Genomic DNA, 19,119 nt, shown 5'->3' with positions numbered 1-19,119 from the left:
AGCCTCTGACTTCTGCATGGGTAGAACACAGCCTATTGTAGAAAGGTAAGAATAACATCCATGGCTCCACCCATATTTGCCTCTGGCCCCACCCACCACTTGCATACAACCTCCAGAAGGTTTCCCTTGAAGGAATCCAAGTGGATAGCTCAGTTGGTTAGAGTGTGGCGCTGATAATGCCAAGGTAGCAGGTTTGATCCCTGTATGGGACACCTGCATATTCCTACATCACAGGGGGTTAGATTAGATGATTCTCAGGGTACCTTCCCAACTATGATTATATGAATCTGGCCTCTCTGAACTAGAGGAAGCAGTACTATGCCTAAGCCCAACATCTCTTCAGAAACCAAAAACCCTGGAAATATTTAATTTTCAGTAATACTTACATACATGGAATCCATAGCCTGGCTGTCCTATCTTGAGAAGCAGATGCCAGCAAGTTTCCATCTGGTGAAAACTGTACACTGGTCACACCTTCCAAGTGACCCACAAATCTGAAGGCTTTGGTGTTTGGCTTCAAGTTCCATATCATAAGAAACCTATCCAAAGAAGAGGTAGCTGGCAAGAAATAATTATAAAGCTCCACACTTAGATATCAATTTTGTGTTCCAACATAAAGGTCTCAGTTACTTTTACTACCAATTTCATGAACTGATATAAAAATAAAATACAGAATCTAATGAAGTCCAATCATTCTAGTTTGAGATCTAGGAAAATAATTCCACAGCGAATTCAGCCAAATAACAAACCATGTTACCTATTTAGTGTTTGGATGAAGAATGGAAATGGGTAAGCAAATAGGGTTATCACCACTTATTTGCATATTTTACAAAGACATTATTGTAAGGTGACCATTGTTAAATGCACTGTTAAATCCTCTTGTCATAGAGCTGTGATACCATAAGCTTATCCTTGGTTAGAGCATCACCCACAAGGCATTAAGAGGCCTGGAGCTGCAAAACGCTCAGAAGTGTTGGCATCTTGCCTTAAGTTGCCAGAGAAGGTGGAGGGCATCAAAGCAAAACCAGTGCACGTGAAACAAAGCCTGCAATTCTGTGTGCATTTCCTTGAACTCAACTGAGCTTATTGTTTCTCAGTAAACAGGGTGTAGCACACACTGCAGAGCAACAATCCTATGTATGCTTATTTCAATAAGTGATTCACCCTCAAATAAAATGTGCATGGCTTACAGCCTCACAGTGCATTCTCAAGGTCACCCATAGTGCAATCCTAAAAACATCTACCAACAATAAATCCTCCTGAGTTCAATGGGACTAACTCCCAGATAAGTGTGTACAGTATTACAGCCTTAAAAGACTAGTTACCCAACACTTGCACTACCCTCCCAAACTTGCAATCAAGGCAAATAAATGTACCCCAATAAATGCAGAGAGAGGGCTCTCATTCTGATACCTGGTGTTTTTGTTGGGAAATATATATTTGCTGTTAATACAGTCCTTAACTCTGAAGTGTTGAAGACAAATCATTTGGGTCAGAATTCCAAGGCATTCAGTCTCAGATTTACAACTGCCCAACAGGCAAAAGCTGAATAAATAATAGAGACCACACAAATCATTTGTTCATTTGTGCTTCAATAAGTAAGCTTACCAAGTGCTCTAGTAGTTGGATTGAAGGCAACACAGGTGACTGCATCTTTGTGGCCTTTAAAATGACGGATCAAGACCGGATCCTCCTAGAGGGGAAGAAAACCTTCTGTAGTTTTCAAAGTTTATTTTAAACAGTCACCTAATCTGATCATTGAATTGCTAAATCAATCAATCAAATAGCACAATCAAGCTGTTAGTGCCACAAGAGTTGAAGACCTGGTTTGCACGTAACACTTAGCACAAATATGAAAGCTCCTGGAAATGAGATTGCAGCTGTTTTGTCCTCTTCCATTCCTGCTGCTGCAAGCTCAGCCGTGGTTTGGCTTGGTGCGTTGTCTAAACCCAGGGCTCATAGTTATAGCCAAGCCTTTTTCTATGGCTTCTCACTCTGCTATTTTTAAACAAGCCAGCTATAGAAACAGAACAATGATACCTTGTAACATGAAATAAATGTGTTAACCTCTGTAAAAGCCTGTTTTCTATTCTGTAAATATATATATATATATATATATATGTCTGTTTTATGAAGAAATAATTCATTGTCTCCCTTCTCTTACTCTCTAATTGTTCGGTCAAGTCATTTTTGAAGATACAGTAGTGCGATCCTAACAGAACTTTCTAAAGGGTAATGTTTGAATAAACATGTGTCGGACTACACTGTTAGGCACACACGATCAATGCACCTTTCCAGTCAGCCACGTACAAGATTCTGCCCAGCAAGGCTTTCTGTAGCTGTCCAGGTGGTCATGTGCAACAAAAACTGAGGTGTGTGTGGGATGGAAGAGCACAGTTCCAGGACTCCCCACCGCACTTCAAGCAACAGCAGTGACATAATATGACCAGCCCTCCTTTCTCAGGCTAGTGAGTGAAAGGATAATGAATATTTCAAGTTAGCATAAGAGCATAATAGCCCTTCAGGATCAGGCCAGTGTCCAATCTAGACCAGCACCCTGTTTTCACAGTGACCAACCAAATGCCCACCGGGAAGCCTGCAAGCAGGTCCTGAGCGCAACAACACACTCCCTTCCTGCGGTTTCCAGCAACTGGTTTTCAGAGGCATTATAGCCTTATCCTGCTTGAACTTGCCCAATCCTCTTTCAAAAGCCATCCAAGTTGGTGGGCCATCACCACTTTGTGCTCCCTTCTTGCAGGGAAGCACGGAGAAGGGCGAGCGAGGTGGGGGGGGCAGCCATCCATCAAGGGCTAGGCGCTCCTTCCTTTTGGTGCAACTCCTACCTCAAGCTAGCAGCTGAAGCGGCACCACTTCTTTTGCAAGGTCGCTCGCATTTATTTTCTTTTTCAATAGTTTTTATCGAAGATTTTGTGTGTGTGACTTACCAAATAAAACAAATAGGTCGTTCGCATTTCTGATCAAAAGATGAACTTCTGCTGGCTGCAGATCTTTGTTTTTGTTTATATATATATATATATATATATATATATATAATTTTTATTAAATTTTCTGTTTTACAATTTAGAATACTCATTTAAACATCCTTAAAATATCAACGACTTCTCTTTCCACGGTTCATTTTACAAATCATAAATCCCTGCGTATTTTACATGAACTAAACCATTCAGTATTCCATTATTACATCCATCACGATTCATTTACACTGTTGAATTTATCTTAATGCTGCGTTTTCAATGGCTGGAGATCTCTGTATGCGTCTCCATGCTGCACCTCCTACAAGCCACGAAGACAGCACAAAGGATTTTCCCTCCCAGCTCTTCGCAGCCAGCAGCTCTGCTAACATCGGGGGGCGGGGTGGGATTGAACCCGGGGCTTCCCGTGAGCCCCCGCGCTTCGGTTCACTACACCCGCCGACGGAACTCCCCGCGACAAGGGAAACAACGACAGGGAAGAGGTGCAGCGCCCTGAATGCCCACCGTCGCTGCCGGCTCCCCAGGGGACCCGCCCTAGACTCTCCTACCAGCGCCGCCGCCGCCGCCATCGGCCTCCCGGGGCCTCCGCTGCCCCGGCCAACCACCTTCCGCGGCCCTGTCAAAATCCCCGCTCTCCAGACCATATCAGTCGAGTCCCGACCCAAGGCTGGGCCAGCCTCACCCGCAGAGATACGCGGGCGCTCGAGGCGGGGAAGGGAGGAGGAAGGAGGAGGAGAGCGAAGAAGCGCCGCTCGGCCTCATTTCGAAGCCGAGCTCGCCCATCCATGCCATCGGCGTTCGACGCGCCCTTAAAGGGGCCGGCTCTCTCCGAGGAAGCGGAGGCGGTTGCCTAGTGACGGCGTGCGCGTCGCGGAGCTTTCGCAAGGGGAGGGAGAAGAACGCAAAGAGGAAAGGGAGAAACGTCGCCTAGAACTACGGAGAGAAGCGAAGGGAAGAGTTGTAGGCCACGACTCAAGGGGGTTTCTGGCGGGTGCGCTTCGGCTTGAGGAGCAGGTGAGAGTGACGTTAGGTCAGTTAAGAAGTTCAGAAAAATCGTACTTCATGGATCTGGGAAGGGGGGCAACTTTTTCTCAGCTCCCCTATGTCTACACGCAGAGGAAGCTGGAGAAGTTAAAAGGTATGGTATGACGGATGTGCAAGGCTTTTTTCTCTCTTTGCCTTAAGCATGCAAACACCACCACCACAACCTACTTCTGATATGTGCGAAGAGCCTGGAATCTCTTGCATGCAAAGCGGTTGCTGTGCCATTGAGCTTAACAATGTGGCTGTCCAGTCTAGAATTATAAGCAAGGGAGAAATTCACCAGGACCAGTTTTTCCCCCCAGAAAAAGCACCAGCTCTTTAGTTCTTGGCGCAGAAGTTTGCAAACAGGGATTGGGGAGAGGGAGTGGCAATCTCCCCCCCACACACTGCAACTCTATGTCCATTATGTGTTAAATCGAATTAACATTTATATTTTCCATTTCCATGCTAAGCTGGGTAAAGTTCACCGCAAAATCATTTTCTGAAAGAACAAGGGCTTTGACACTGAGAAAAAAGTGATCGCAACAGCGGCATGCTTTGGCCACCACGATGCATGCAGGGTTTAGATTAAGATTTGTTATTTCCAGCTCATTATATAAGCTTTTAAAACTTAAAACTGTAGTGTAGTTAGCCTACCCAAGTGTCTTGCCATCTAGAAAAGCTGAATTGGTGTTCATCCTCAGAGACTCACTACACCAAGAACAGTGATACTAGGGGAACCAGAGGCAATCTGCTTGTGGGGCATGACAAAGAGCTCACTCACACCAATCCTGTGAGGTGGGGCAAGCTGGGAGGCACTGCTTCTTATATTTAGTCCTTGATAGGCTAAAAGGAAAGGTGGTGTAGAGATCCAGACTTCGAGTAGTTATAATGATCTGAGCTGCTGGTGGAGATACTATCCCAAATTCCTGACTTGTTACAAGTAGCCAGAGCCCAATCTTCAACTCCCAGCATCTCTCCTTGAAAGTTTGGAGGGTGGGAAAGCAAATTTGTTGGGTAACATTAACATGAGCAGCTCCTGCAGCTGGACAAAATGTCAGAGTTCAAATAGAAAGATCATGTTTATTTAAATCAGTAGAAGAGTAGAAGAAAGGGGAACAAGCTTTAAAAGAAAGCACATATAACTAAAGCAGTCCAAACTATTTACGAAAAATATATATTCATGCAAAAGCAGCATAGGTTCATCCTACGCAAGTTAAGGCAGTCGTCTTCAACCTTTCGTTCGGTCCCCAGACAATGATGCAACACAACTTCTTTTATCTCTGACCATTGGCTGAGTTGGCTGGGAATGATGGGAGTTACAGCCCAGCAATATCTGGGGATCCAAGGTTAAAAAAGGGAAAGACAAAAAAGCATTGGATCCTCACTCCTTTTATCACAGGAAATATCTGTGGCAGGATCGGACTGGTAGGGTCCAGGATCCCAGCAGCAGGTGGAACTAGAGCAAATGGCAGGCAGAGCCAACTAATTCTGGCTTTGTCCACATCTTCCTCCATGGTGAGTTTTACAGGGATTGAGGAGGAGGAAGCTGACAGCCAGGCATCCCACCCCCCAACTGCTTGCAGGAAAGAAGACAGGCAGGTAGGGGGCAGGCTCAAGATATTTTGAAGGTGTGGCAGTACCGTATCTGCCCTTGTGGACAGGGCAGAACCCCACTGGGTTCCATTGAAAGGCGTTATAATTTCCCTACAATTCCTGAAAATTCTCAGCTTGGTGTCCAACATCTTGTAGCAGCAAGTCATGTGAAATAGCTTGGCCAAGTTCCACCACTCTGTCAGCTTACACAGAAGACTCCTGTACTCACTTCTTCCTTCTATTGACAATCATCAGCATGGGATTTTGATGAGGTGACTCTGCTCCTTTAGGAACAGCACCGTTCAAAACTTGAGTCACCATCTCAGCAGGAATACTTTCCTCCAGTGCTCGGATGTCATTTGACAACATTTGCCTTAAATTAATACATCATGAAATTGTAAAGAATTGCACACTTCCACCTCTTTCCACGCCACCAATTCTTTTGTACAGATTGTGGACAATTTCAGGGTGCCCATTCTGAATGGAGAATTGCCAGAAAGAAGTATGCTGCTTTCTGTACACACATGACTGCAATGGCAATGCATCTACAGCAAAAATTTGTTTCAAACGAACTTAACATTAGGAGATTGATGTCTATGCAACTGAAGTAAGAGGTCCTAATAGAATGATTCTCTCCCTCCCCCAAAAAACACCTGGGCACAAAGTAAAAAGAGTACCTATTTTACTGCAAGTTCCCTAAAGCATGCTGGATAAAAACCCTAGAGAATTTACACTGATTTAATCATCATCATTATTAAATTTATTACCCACCCTTCACTAACAGGTTCCATAGCAATGCATAGCTAGTCCCATTGACTATTCACTGCTTCATACATTGTTAACCTAAGATCATGAAACATCTGAGAACTGCTGCTGCTGCAGATATACCTGCCTGTACCAAGCTTGCCAGCAAACACTGCCCACACACCTCCTGCATGTTAGGGAGATAGGCATCCTGTTTTCGCCACATGGTCTCCTTCCACCTCCTCAGATGTCTCACAAGGAAGGGAGTTCAGGCAACACGGGTCTATAAAGGTTCATTCTAGACTGAAGCAAGAAACCACTCAGACAGGCACCCTAAGGTGATCAGAGGGAAACAGTATATAACTGCATCATAAAATGACATCGCGCCTTTCAGACTTTACAGTCAGGAAAGACAGCTTCAAATGATTCATTTCTGGTGTCAACTCATTTGTTGCACAGAGCATTTGTAAGCCAAAGAAGAAGAAAAACAGCCTGTGTTCAAATATTATTATTTTATAGATCCCCACCATTCCTGACCAAGTACTGTGAATGAAAAACCAGTATGTAGTGTTGTGATAAGAACTAGAAGTTTACATTCTGTAAATGTGCAGTTCATTTTATAAAAAAGTGCAATTAATATTCATCACATAGTTTCTTTTATTTGCCATACATGCAATAACTTCAAAAAGAAGAATGAATCGGGGGGGAAATGCAGCTCTTTCGTGCCAAGATGCAAGAGGATTCCTTGTGAACAAAACTGTGTTCACCACTATGCATTATTTTTAACTTACTGGTATATGTAATGAAATGGGACAACAGCAAGCACCCTCTGTTTCAGTATTTCTAAATTATAATTTCTGAGAGATGCAACAGAATTTGAAAATGTAGTGACAAAATGGACAAAAGCAACAACTTCTAAGTAAAGATGTAAGATGTGTATGAATATAGATACAAATTATTTGTATCAAAGTAACAGCAAAAATGAGACAGAATATTCTGATGAATACGGCAATCTGTGCCATCGAAGACATTATGCACGTTTAAAAGAAAGTTCCCTTAAACTGTTATTTAAACACCTGTGTACTTTAGTCACACGATATAATTTTGCAGCTAATCTTTGTTACTACAACTTCTGTTACTACTTTTTTTAGTTGTGTACCAAAATAGAGATATTTGGAAATTAAACTAAATTGGTAACAGGGTACAAATCTGCAAAATATCCCTTAATAAACGTATTTGGATATGTCAAAGATATAGTAGGATTAGTGGACGCAGAGCAAGTAAATATACTTGCAATAAATATACATTTAATCATCTGTTACAATTAGAAGAAATAATTTATTCTCAAGATGGGTAAATAAGTAGATTATAAGAATTTGGGAACTGGTCCACAGGGTAAAGTTAACATTGGGAGGGTACTTGAAGGTAAACAGATTGCTTCATTTTTACTAGTGTAAATAATAATCCGATATACATCCATACAGGCTATTAGAAACAAGTTAGTGATTTATAGAATAATTCGTTTGCTTAGCAGTTTTTATGGTTCCTTTTACGTTCCTTTTGTTGTTGTTGTTATAAAAATTAATTATACATACTTGAAAACTTTTTTTTATACTTGTATGTTATACCAATAAAAACCCCCACTAATTTGAATAAAGCTGCAAGGTTTATGTTATTTAAAATCTAGGTTTAAAAATAAAGTTCTCCTGAATTAATATCCATGTTTTTCCCCTTCAACGTGCTCCCACATTTCTGAGAGATGAAAATTTCCAGGGGTAATACTACAATATTTTGTTTCCTTTGGATGAGAATGTGCTAGAGACTTGGGGCAACGTTATTATTTATTTACTAATCTACAGGACAAGCATATCAGAAACACACAACAAGTAGCTAATCTTCTAGCCCTACAAAAGGTTTTCAGATCATGCCCTTGCATTCAAAATCGCTTCACTTTTAGCCAGTTTATAGCTCCTTTCTCCCCAAATGTAAAATTGCAGCAACTTGTTTCAAAGTTTTTCCTATCTCTTCTCCAACCAGGTTGGTGAGTATTTGCATTATTTGTCATTTGGGTTCTATTCATGGAACATCATTTGCCATTAGACAAAAACAGAGACATCACTTTGCCAACAAAGGTCCGTATACTTAAAGCCATGGTTTTCCCAGTAGTGATGTATGGAAGTGAGAGCTGGACCATAAAGAAGGCTGATTGCCGAAGAATTGATGCTTTTGAATTATGGTGCTGGAGGAGACTCTTGAGAGTCCCATGGACTGCAAGAAGATCAAACCTATCCATTCTTAAGGAAATCAGCCCTGAGTGCTCACTGGAAAGACAGATCCTGAAGCTGAACCTGAAGCCACCTCATGAGAAGAGAAGACTCCCTGGAAAAGACCCTGATGTTGGGAAAGATGGAGGGCACAAGGAGAAGGAGACGACAGAGGACGAGATGGTTGGACAGTGTTCTCGAAGCTACTAGCATGAGTTTGACCAAACTGCAGGAGGCAGTGGAAGACAGGAGTGCCTGGTGTGCTCTGGTCCATGGGGTCACGAAGAGTCGGACACGATTAAACGACTGAACAACAACAACATCCATAATACAGCTATGCCCATATATGAAATACAGGACAAGGAAGAACTGCATTTACACCAAATGATAAATGACCTGGGAAAGATAATGATGAGAATCTACTGAGGTTTTAACAAGAGGAAGAGTAGGATGTAAACATCAAACTGCCAGTGTCTTCTCTAAAGTGTGGTGCAATGGAGAGGGAAATTCCAAAAGGCTTCAGAAAGTGATTAAGGGAGTTGAGCAACTCCATGAGGAACAGTTATAACATTTGGAACTTGCTCTCTAAAACTTAGTAGAAGTGCCAATTATCCAAATAAGCTGAATTGCACCATATGAACAGGGCCACAATTGTTAATATAGCCTTCTTCAAGATTCTGGCTCTTTCTCTCACATCGTAATTTCTGTTTCTGTGCCCTTACAAATCCAGTTTATCTTCCCTTGCCACCCTCAATTCCAAGGCAAATATTTAACATTTCCCCATCCCCCCATCTTCAATAATCCCAAACACATGCACACTACAGAGTGCATCCTGTCCTGCTATACCCAAACATCCCAACAGATCGCAAACCTGCCAGAGAGTAGCTCCTAAGTATGTGCTACTGATTTGGTTCAGAGGAGATTAATAGTAGAAATCGCCAACATGGTGCCCTCCAAAAGTTGTGAGCTACAACTCCAGTCACTCCCAAGCATTGGTCATGCAGGCTGGGGCTGATGGGAATTGTAATTCACAACATCTGGAGGACACCATGTTGGTCACAAATGTAGGCAATGTCTAGGAAACCTAAGGCCAGGTGCCAGTATTTTCCAGTGTCTAGGGACAGAGATGCACATCCATGAATTTGGCAGCTGATGTTGACTGAACCTGACTTTGACAGGGCAAAAAACACTGAGGATGATTGCTTTTAAACTCATGGAGGTTAGGTTTAGCCAGTGCGGCGTAATGGTTAAGGCGTTGGACTATGACCCCGGAAACCAAGGTTTGAATCCCCACTGGGTGACCTTGGGCCAGTCACTGCCTACGCCAAAAGGTGCAGGTAACTCACTGGAACTCGCTGATCCCCAATTATGATGGGGATCGGGGATTACAATTGTTCCCCATGAACAAGGAATTCCCAGGAAGTGTGGGTCATAAGCTCACATTAAGTCCCTGCCCTGACAGGATTGAAATGGGGAGGTGGAGCATGTAACACCTTAACACAGTTGGTGGTATGAAGTATTCTTGGCCACTGATCAAAGAGGAGTAAACCACCCACACTCTCAGAATGTTTCCAGTTTTGCTTAAAATCTGATACCTGGGACCCCTGACTATTAGGTCCAGTCGTAACCGACTCTGGGGTTGCGGTGCTCATCTCACTTTATTGGCCGAGGGAGCCGGCGTACAGCTTCTGGGTCATGTGGCCACCTGTCTAGCCTACAAATGTTTAAAATTAGCTGACAAGTCCAAACATCGACCCACCAGGTTCAAGCTTCTGTAAAGTTATTAGATGTTGCTGGTGAGCAGCTACACCATCTAACTGTATTGTGTCCAATTCATGGCTGTGCAAGACCAATTTATAGGTGACTATCACACACATAACCTGGAGCATCAAAGTAAACCACTGGTGCTTTTTTTGGTAATTATCCAAACGATTCTGCAAAACAAGAATATGCCTAAGATGTGACATTATTCTAAGAGCTGGAGAAGAATGGTTATTAGCAAAGCCAGATAAAAATAAACATGGTTTTCACCTGAACAGAACTGCGAACACACCTGCCCACACTTAGCTGGAATCTTCTTATAAAGACAAGATTGACGATGGCCAAGTATGGTGGTTTGATGAAATATATGAAATTCCAAGGCAAATAATTAAGAATTCTGGATAACAAAAGTACACAAAACAGAAGTGGCATGTTTCAAGAGGGACTATTAAAGGGAAAACATAGTATCTACTAAAAATACCGTAATAAAAAGGCAATGGCTATGCTAAGTGAAAATAACATTAATTGGTCAAATTCATTTGGATCCTAAATTCAACACAAGCACTTTTAACATAGGATTCACAGTAAATACAAGGAAGTCTTCTAGTGTGAAATTTTACTGTTTAAAGGTTCCAACCACACAGGCCCCTTTCCAACATACTCCATTCCACCGCCACCCCTCCAATAGCCAGCATTCTACGGCCACAGCATGCTTAGACCTCATTAGGGATGGACGAATCTGCCAATTTAGGTTTCTCTCTGTTTCTTATTTCCCCCCATCTCAGATTCAGTTCTCCACATTTCCACAGCCATTTCTGAATTTTCTTTTTAAAAAAATCTTCACAAAAATTCAGTAATTCAGAACACATTTCTGCAAGCAATTTCACCTTTTAAATGCTGTACGTTGCCTTCACTAAAGTCTGCAATGATACATACATTATTTGGCTGTAGAACTGCATTGTAAAAATCAGAGAAATGCAAATTTCAAAGGACGGCTTCACAACCTAGTGCGGAAAGTACAAATTAGGTAGTTTCTCATTAAAATGCAAACAAAATTGAATTTCTAACCCTAACCCCCTAAATGCACTGTTCGGGTTTTGTTTTGCTTTTTGGGGGTCTCCTCAGGGTTTCTCAAGTATTTTGCTTCCCTCGCCACCCTGTTTATAGCCCCTCTTGTGCATGAATTATCTGTAAAAATGATTCACACTCTGAGAATGAGTTTGCTATTGGTAGATAAAATGGCTTACATTATAAAGTGTCCGGCGCTTCCTGCAAGGATCACTTCTGCTAATGAACGAATGTAAGATACAGCCAGTTTCCACCCAATCCTTCTCAGTGACAGCCCCCCTCAATGAACCATTACAAGGGGGTTTCCTGGTCCTTAGGAGAAGCAGAGTGAAAGCATGAGATGTCCCATGGGAAGGAAGCAGAAATGCCCCAGTGAATGAAATTCTTTGGAACCAAGGCACTAGTTACTAATTTATATACCGTAAGTGGGGTTGACGCTTACTGCTGTTTTTAGACACAGTTTGGGTGTCTAAAGTTCAATGGGCATATCTAATGAGTTTATCTCATACTGATGTTAAGGGAACTAAATCTGTGAGATTTTAGAATATGATGCCACGGGAGACAAGGATCATTACGTCAGCCAAGGCCTTAAAATCATAGACAAACTGCAAACATTGATAGTCAACTAATGTAAGATTATCTTCAAGACTGCCTGCCCCCGTATACACCTGTAAGAAATTTTATTTACGGTGAACTATCACACGGCAATGACTCCCAAACAGGCATTTCCTTCTGTTGTTCCTGTACTAGGGATACCTTCCCTCTGCCATATGTGAAGCAACAACTACCAGTTGTTTCAGATGTCTTGTAAATATCTCTTTTTTCCCAGGCTGTCCCTGATCCATATGATTGGTTTCCCTTTGTTTGTATATGTTTATGTATGTTTTGCTGGTTTTATATTGTATTTTTGTATCAAGAAGATATTGTTTATTGTTTTATGTTGTACTACTTGAAATATATGTTTTTAAAGGCTTTTAAATAATAAATAAAAGGTAAGTGGTGCATCAGCAAAATTGAAGTATTTCCGAATTCTATCAGACCATTATTTGGAGAAATGAAATACATCCTCAACCAATATTGTGGGACATTGCCCACATCTGGCCCAGATATACAGGAAGAGGCACTAAGCCAAGGTTACAAGAGTTTAGAAGCATACCCTACAACACTGCAGAAGGTTGGACTAGATGACCCCACCAGGTCCTTTCAACTCTACTGTTCTGTGATTCTATGATAGTTTGATTTCAAAGTGTGAGTAATTCAGAAGAACAGAATATGTCTGTAGCTGTGATGCTCTGCATTGTGGCCTGCAGTGTTTTATTTGCAAATTACTTAAGCTACTACAAAAAAGCCAGAATGTGGTTTCAGAGAAAATACACTGCTGTTTTTGAGACTGAATTTTTATTTCTAAAAATTCATGACAAATTAAGCAGCTTATGTGAGACTATAACTGGATTAATGATACTTGGATAAATTCTATCTGTTATGATCCTAAATTAGTCTTCCTCAACCTCAGCCCTTGATGTTTTTGGCCTACAACTCCCATGATCCCTAGCTAGCAGGACCAGTGGTCAGGGATGATGGGAATTGTAGTCTCAAAACATCTGGAGGGCCAAGATTGAGGAAGCCTGTCCTAAATCAAAGACTAGGTGTCTATGAAAAGTGCTAGAATTTCTAAACACTGCAAAAAAAAGAACAAGAGGAAAAATGATCATTTTATGGAGAAAACACAAGAGGTCAATGCAGAGACAACCGAGTGAAAGTCGTCATGAGTTTTACCCTTTTCTATTGGAACTACCTTATAGTCTTAAAGTACACAATTAGTTTTGCTCTTTATTCACAAAGAAAAGCAATTTGGCTGCAGAAAAGAATTCTGCTGAAAAACCAAGGAACAGTGCTTTAAATTAGTCATTACTGGAGCCCACAGGTGTCATATCACTATAAGTTCATTTTGCATGGCATGTTTACAGTATTGCATGACATATTTACAATAGTTAAAACACTCAGCTGGAGAAATCCAACTTCTTGTCTGCTGAGCAACTGGATATTGTAACCATATCCATGTAGCTCACCTGTGCTGGAGGAGTCTTCTAATTTCTATTCCAATGATGATGCAGCAGAAGAATTCTTGTATGGGGACATACCTGGAAAAATGAGTTGCCTATGTTCTAAGTTCCTAGAATGTCAATTTGACCCTTTCAAGCATGAGACACGTGCAACAACTTTCACCAAGTTCAATTAGTTCTGGTGCTAAACCTGAATTGGAGGCTTCACCAGATTTTCTGGGTCTAACATTATGTGGATTCAGTTCTCCGACCCACTCACAAAAGAATAAAATATTTACATAAAATTTGGATACGCTGTGCGTGAGATGCAAATTTGTGTCTTCTTTTGTGAGAGGAGTGGAGAGTCCAAATATAAATCTGTGGTAACTCCTGTACTAAAATGTCTGACGGAATGTGAACAGGTGAAACTTTCCTCACAATTCTATTTCCATACTAGTAAATGCTTAACCTGTTGAATTATGGCCTGCCACACAGCTGTTAAAGGCATAATAATTTACCTCTGATGCCAACCATAAACCAAAGCCTAGGCTGCAATCCTGTACCTGAAAATCCTTTACATGAAAATAAGCCCATGAAACACAGAGACGTACTTATGTGAATATATGTATACTGTACCATTGTACTGTAGGATCAACTATGCAGTGAATTCTGGGCGGCTTTGGGAGAAATGTAATGAAGTAAATGAGTGTGTGTGAGTGCCTGGTGGTTTAGCTAAGTAGGAGATATGCCAAAGCAACTTTGCGAAGTTTTCACATTTTGCACTTTCCGTTGGGTGAGTAGAGATGATTTAACAGCCACAGTAGCATTTGCAGAAAATCGCTTATTGTGAGTACCTGGTGTCTCACGAACTCACCACAGCAAAACTGCATCCTGGTTGAAGGGGGGGGGGGAGGAATGGCTAACTACAGAGATTCAGAGGACTATGAGTATGAGACAGAAGCAGAAGAAATGCAGTAAAGGAGAGGAAAAACAGCAGCTCTTTAGGACTCTAGGAATCCTCCTATTGCCTATCCAAACAACTCACTTGTTAGTCATAGCTCTGACTTCACTCATAAGCTAAAACACTGAAAGGCAGCAGCAGCCAGGCTGGTTCATCTCACAGAAATCACTAAGTACTTACTTACTTTGTAAACTTTCTTTGTAGAAGAGCTAGAGACCTGATAAAAAAGAAAGCTTGTACACCAGTAACCTCTTTGCTTGTCTCGTGGTGGGCCTGAATGTGGCTCCATTATTTAGTCAGCGTTCACAAGTCATTAAAAAACTTCTGCAAACAGAAATTCTGTACAAGTTTCCACATTATAAAAATAACACAGTACACATCACACACAACTCTAAGAAACAGATGCAAAGCTGGTTGCTTATTTAGAATAAAGTTATATATTTCAAATAAAATAAATACTTTCAAAAATTTCAGTCCCCATCCAGAGACAGATAAACAGCACATTTATTTATTTAAGTTACATTGAGCAAGCTAAAAAAGCCTTACAACCAGAGAAAGCAATGTGGGGCTCAGCAGTTGAAAAGCGGCAACGATAGTTTGATAACTAACATGTTATGGTATGTTGCTTTCACAGTAGTAACGTTATTGAACAAGTAGTCCCAATTTCAGATTACACTTACACTTGCTATAAGACTCAATGTACTGTTGGTCAACAGGATCAAAATGGATAATTTGTACACAAAGTCTACAGTTCCTCAAAAAAAGGTCTGAAATGTATAATTCACAGTAGATTTTTGGACAGTAGAGTGCAATCATGACTACCATTCAGACAGAAAAAAAACCCCAGGATTGTGTTCAAATAGCAAGGTAAAAATGTAACAAGTACTATTACATTGAATCTCGACAGTTAAATTTCACTTATCTATATCTGTTGCAGGAACACTCTCCTCCTGGTTACAAGATTGTCACCTTCCCAAACTGTATTTCCTCTTCACTTACAAGAAGGAACCTCTGGAATAGCTGTTACATAAAAGTACAAATGTAGTGTGACTATATAGTGAATTTTCCAGAAGGGACTAGGAGAAACCATTCATGAAATTTGAATGAGTGGTTGACAGTGGGATACAATGTGCAAAACCTTAAGGATGGCTATATATGCCCACTGAAGAGAGTTGGTTCGATACCAAAATCCTAAATATTTTACTTGAACATTTGTACATCATTTCATTGAAAAACTGAAACAATATGCATTTGATGCTGGCATTACCTCCCCAGTATGATGTCAACTCAAGCACTCTTAAGTGTAGCCATTTCATTCTCGAGTTGTTTAATTCTGCACACTACATATATGGTGCGTTCTCTTCTCTTTACCTTGTTAGGTTAGCTTCCCCAGAACTACTCTCCTCCAACTAGGTCAAAACACCACCTACCATCAGAGCTGATGCATGCCAGGTTCCCTTATGAGAAAGGCACAGCTCTTACAAAAGGATTTAAAAACAGATCGCTTTGAAGAGTGAAACCTGGGTGCCTTCAGCCATGACTCAGAACACACAAAGAGCTACTGTCAAGGGTCCTGTTTCACTTTCCCACTCAGCAGTACTTTCATCAAACTACTTATCTGAGTTATTTATTCTTCTCCTCTTTGTTTGGCTTCACTGGCAAAAGAAAAAAAAGTATCCAAGACTTGCAGGAGGAGAAAATGCTTTAGATGCAGAAAAGAAATCCCAAAAGGAGGAACAGATTGTTACAAAACATTGCTTTTAGAAAAACCCAGCTTTCAGAGACTCAAGTGTATGCTTTCCAGCTTCTTGCTACCTGTACTATTTTTGGCCCCCCAAAAAACTGCTTTATAAGGATAGTCAATACTTGCCATCTGACTTTATTTCCAAGAATTCTGGTTTTCTTTTTTAAGTAGTCATGGGTAACCTTATAGGAGAACACATTTTGCTGCCAATATTCAGACCTTTAAGCCTTGAGAACATATCCAGCCTGATTCGCAAATCTCATCTGTTGCACCAATGAGAACAGTGAGTGATATTCAGCACTGCACCAGTGAACATGAGACAGGACTTCTCCTTCCCTTGTAGCCACCTCCCATGCCCCCTCAAGCTGCTCCACTGGGACCCCTAATCCTATGGGGCAGATTCTGGGGGCATGCAGGGGGAGGAGAGAATGGTGAAGTTTCAAGTCCTATCGCACAAGCAAGACTCACTTGCAAAAGCGGACTGACACTGTTGGATATCACCCAGTGTATTTTTTTTGAAAAACTTTCATTAACTTCATTCTCAACGAAGCCACCAAAATCTATTTAAAAAAACAACAATTTGTAAAGATGCTGAATCCTGTAAAAAACATTGCCGCATATTTATTTTAACAAAAGGGCCGATTTATTAATTTTTTTACAAATGAATTCCAAAACAAAAAGAAAACATTTATGCTACCTACTCATGACTTTCCAAATGCCAGCAGCCCTCATGCTGTAAAGATACTAAAGATCAGAAAAAATAAACAGCTTCACTCACAGTTCACCAAGACAGCACTAAGCTACTGTGTTTAGACAAAAACAAAAAGGACTAAGGTTCTGATGTATTTTGATTTAATCCATTTTGCCTGAGATAACAAAAGTATTTCAAGCAACTTCCATCACATTGTCCTGCATTAAACAATCCTCTACTAAATTCTGAACAGAAGTTATTCAGTATGTTTCTCAATTTGTAAATTTTTTACAGTTGCTTCAAAACCATTAAGTAGTAAATGTTTAAGAAACTAATTAGGACAGAGGCCATAACTTCATCAGAACACCACTGCTCATGGTTTTTTTTCCTGTTTTTTGTTTTTACAAAGCATTAGTGTTACCTATTTGGCTATTAGTAGTAGCAATTTTATCTACAATATTTAACAAGGTAAGTTGCAGGCAAAAATTTAGTACAGTTTCAATAGAAACACCCTTTCCTGAAAATACAGCAGTATTTGATGAACTAATATTTTCTGCATCATTTATAAGGAAGCTTCCCATCTATGAACAGGAACAAAAAAGTATCTACAAACCTTGTAAACAGATCTGTATCATTTATAAACATAAATAATCCAAATTATTAACAGCCAACAGCAGAAATGAAAAATCATCATCAATTCAGTGATCCAGAGCTCCCTTGCCCTTTCCAGACCTCTCCTCAAAAAGGAACAAGAAACGAAAGCTCCGCTAAGACATTCTTAAGGGCCATTTTTAAGTACAGCTGATGATCCACAGGTCACTTAAACCAAGTTACTGTTTATCTGTCAGAGTTCATTATTACTCCCACCCCCAAAAAAGCACCCTCAAGTCTGGCAGAAAGCTTTTTTTAAAAAAATAAATCTACATTCGTACAAGTATATCTTCTTGTTGAAGTCCAAGACAAGAATACCATCTTGCCCATCTCAGTGAGTGAGAAGACCCAGTTTCAATTTGTTTCTTTACAATGCAGCTAATGTATTAACATTCGGCTTACAATCAGAGTGATGTTTCCAAACTATGTAGTGGGCTCCCTGGGGATGAAGAGGTAGCAGACTTGTTCAAGTCTGTTGTAAGATGAATTCCACTGTCAACCGCATTGTTATTTTTGTTGGGAGAGGGTGGAAGAGGAGTGGAGTTTCGTTTCGTTGGAGCATCATCTTCAGCATCGGTATCATCAATAAGGGGAATATGAGTCTCAGAATCTTCTATGCTAAACTCCGGATGCGTCATAAAATTGTGGATCGAACTTCGTGTCTCAGGTTTTTCTAATCCTTCATATAAGGAACTACGAAATGCATTCACCACTCGGATCTGCAAGGATGAAAAGCGTAAATGTCAGTATACAGCTGATTGTTCTAAAGGGAATACGGTTTTTATGGGTTTGAATCCACAGACAGCTAGACATGAGTGAACTGAATTTGTATGTAATGCAGTGGAACTTGCAATAGACTGTGAAAATAAAAATAAAAATGGAAGAGCATTTCAGGAGAGCACTGCCAGGCTTCAGTAGGAATAAAAATGTCAAGTGCCCTGTAAAAAATGCAAAACCCTACAAAGCTGAACTGGTGCTGCACTTATAAATTAAACATGGGCTAAGCGATTAAAATATATATATATTGAGCCAATCTGAAAAATCTACTCCAATTTAAATGAGTAAAACATTAGACTTCTGAAACCATAAAGATGGCAGGAATTTTGGAAGTTACTTTTCAATCATGCTGGGAATTATGGTGTCTCCTGGATTTATGGAGTGTCCAAGTATGAATAAGTCAATAGTAAGCAGTGTCAAAATTGCTGACATTCCTTCTAATATCAAGAAAGGAGAAAAAAAACCTTTACAAATGTAAATATTTGAGTATATACCACACAGAACACTTGCATAGTCATTTGTATCACAGTTTGCAGAATCAAGAAGAAATACAAATATAAATACTATAAAATACTATCTGTAAGAGGCATGTATTTCAACCATATTATATACACACAAGCATCACAGTCACATTCAAACAACACCAGAACATATGAAACAGCTGGTCCATGATTTATGAATACAGATTTTAACCTTCGTAAACTCTATAGTGTAATTGTCTTCCAAACAACTGAAAAGGGCAGTAATAAAAGACATCCAATATTTGTTGCAGCTCATTTTGTTTTACAGTGAAAAGGCTACAGC

General features: G+C 40.5%; 2 protein-coding genes across 16 annotated transcripts in view; both read right to left on the bottom strand.

Moving 5' to 3' along the window:
- POC1B (POC1 centriolar protein B) overlaps positions 1–10,828 on the bottom strand; it is a 34,031-nt gene extending 23,203 nt beyond the window's left edge. For 2 of the 5 annotated variants that reach the window (XM_080971486.1, XM_080971489.1), the window contains exons 1-3: positions 10,652–10,828; positions 1,609–1,693; positions 387–558 (exon numbers count right to left, since the gene is read on the bottom strand). In XM_080971486.1, the coding sequence (XP_080827612.1) occupies positions 387–558; positions 1,609–1,693; positions 10,652–10,813 (419 nt within the window). In that variant the 5' untranslated portion in view covers positions 10,814–10,828. The other 3 variants (XM_080971487.1, XM_080971488.1, XM_080971490.1) reach the window with 3 other exon arrangements.
- A 4,110-nt stretch (positions 10,829–14,938) lies between these two features.
- Positions 14,939–19,119, bottom strand: part of ATP2B1 (ATPase plasma membrane Ca2+ transporting 1) — a 70,234-nt gene continuing 66,053 nt past the window's right edge. For 10 of the 11 annotated variants that reach the window (XM_080971469.1, XM_080971470.1, XM_080971461.1 and 7 more), the window contains one exon: positions 14,939–18,257. In XM_080971469.1, the coding sequence (XP_080827595.1) occupies positions 17,943–18,257 (315 nt within the window). In that variant the 3' untranslated portion in view covers positions 14,939–17,942. The remainder of the gene's footprint in view (positions 18,258–19,119) is intronic. The other variant, XM_080971462.1, reaches the window with a different exon arrangement.

Source organism: Podarcis pityusensis (genome assembly GCF_964106645.2).
Source record: "Podarcis pityusensis genome assembly, chromosome: 10".
Lineage (NCBI taxonomy): Eukaryota > Metazoa > Chordata > Lepidosauria > Squamata > Lacertidae > Podarcis > Podarcis pityusensis.
The sequence above is the reverse complement of the archived record's forward strand: the minus strand, read 5'-3'. Positions and strand labels throughout refer to the sequence as shown.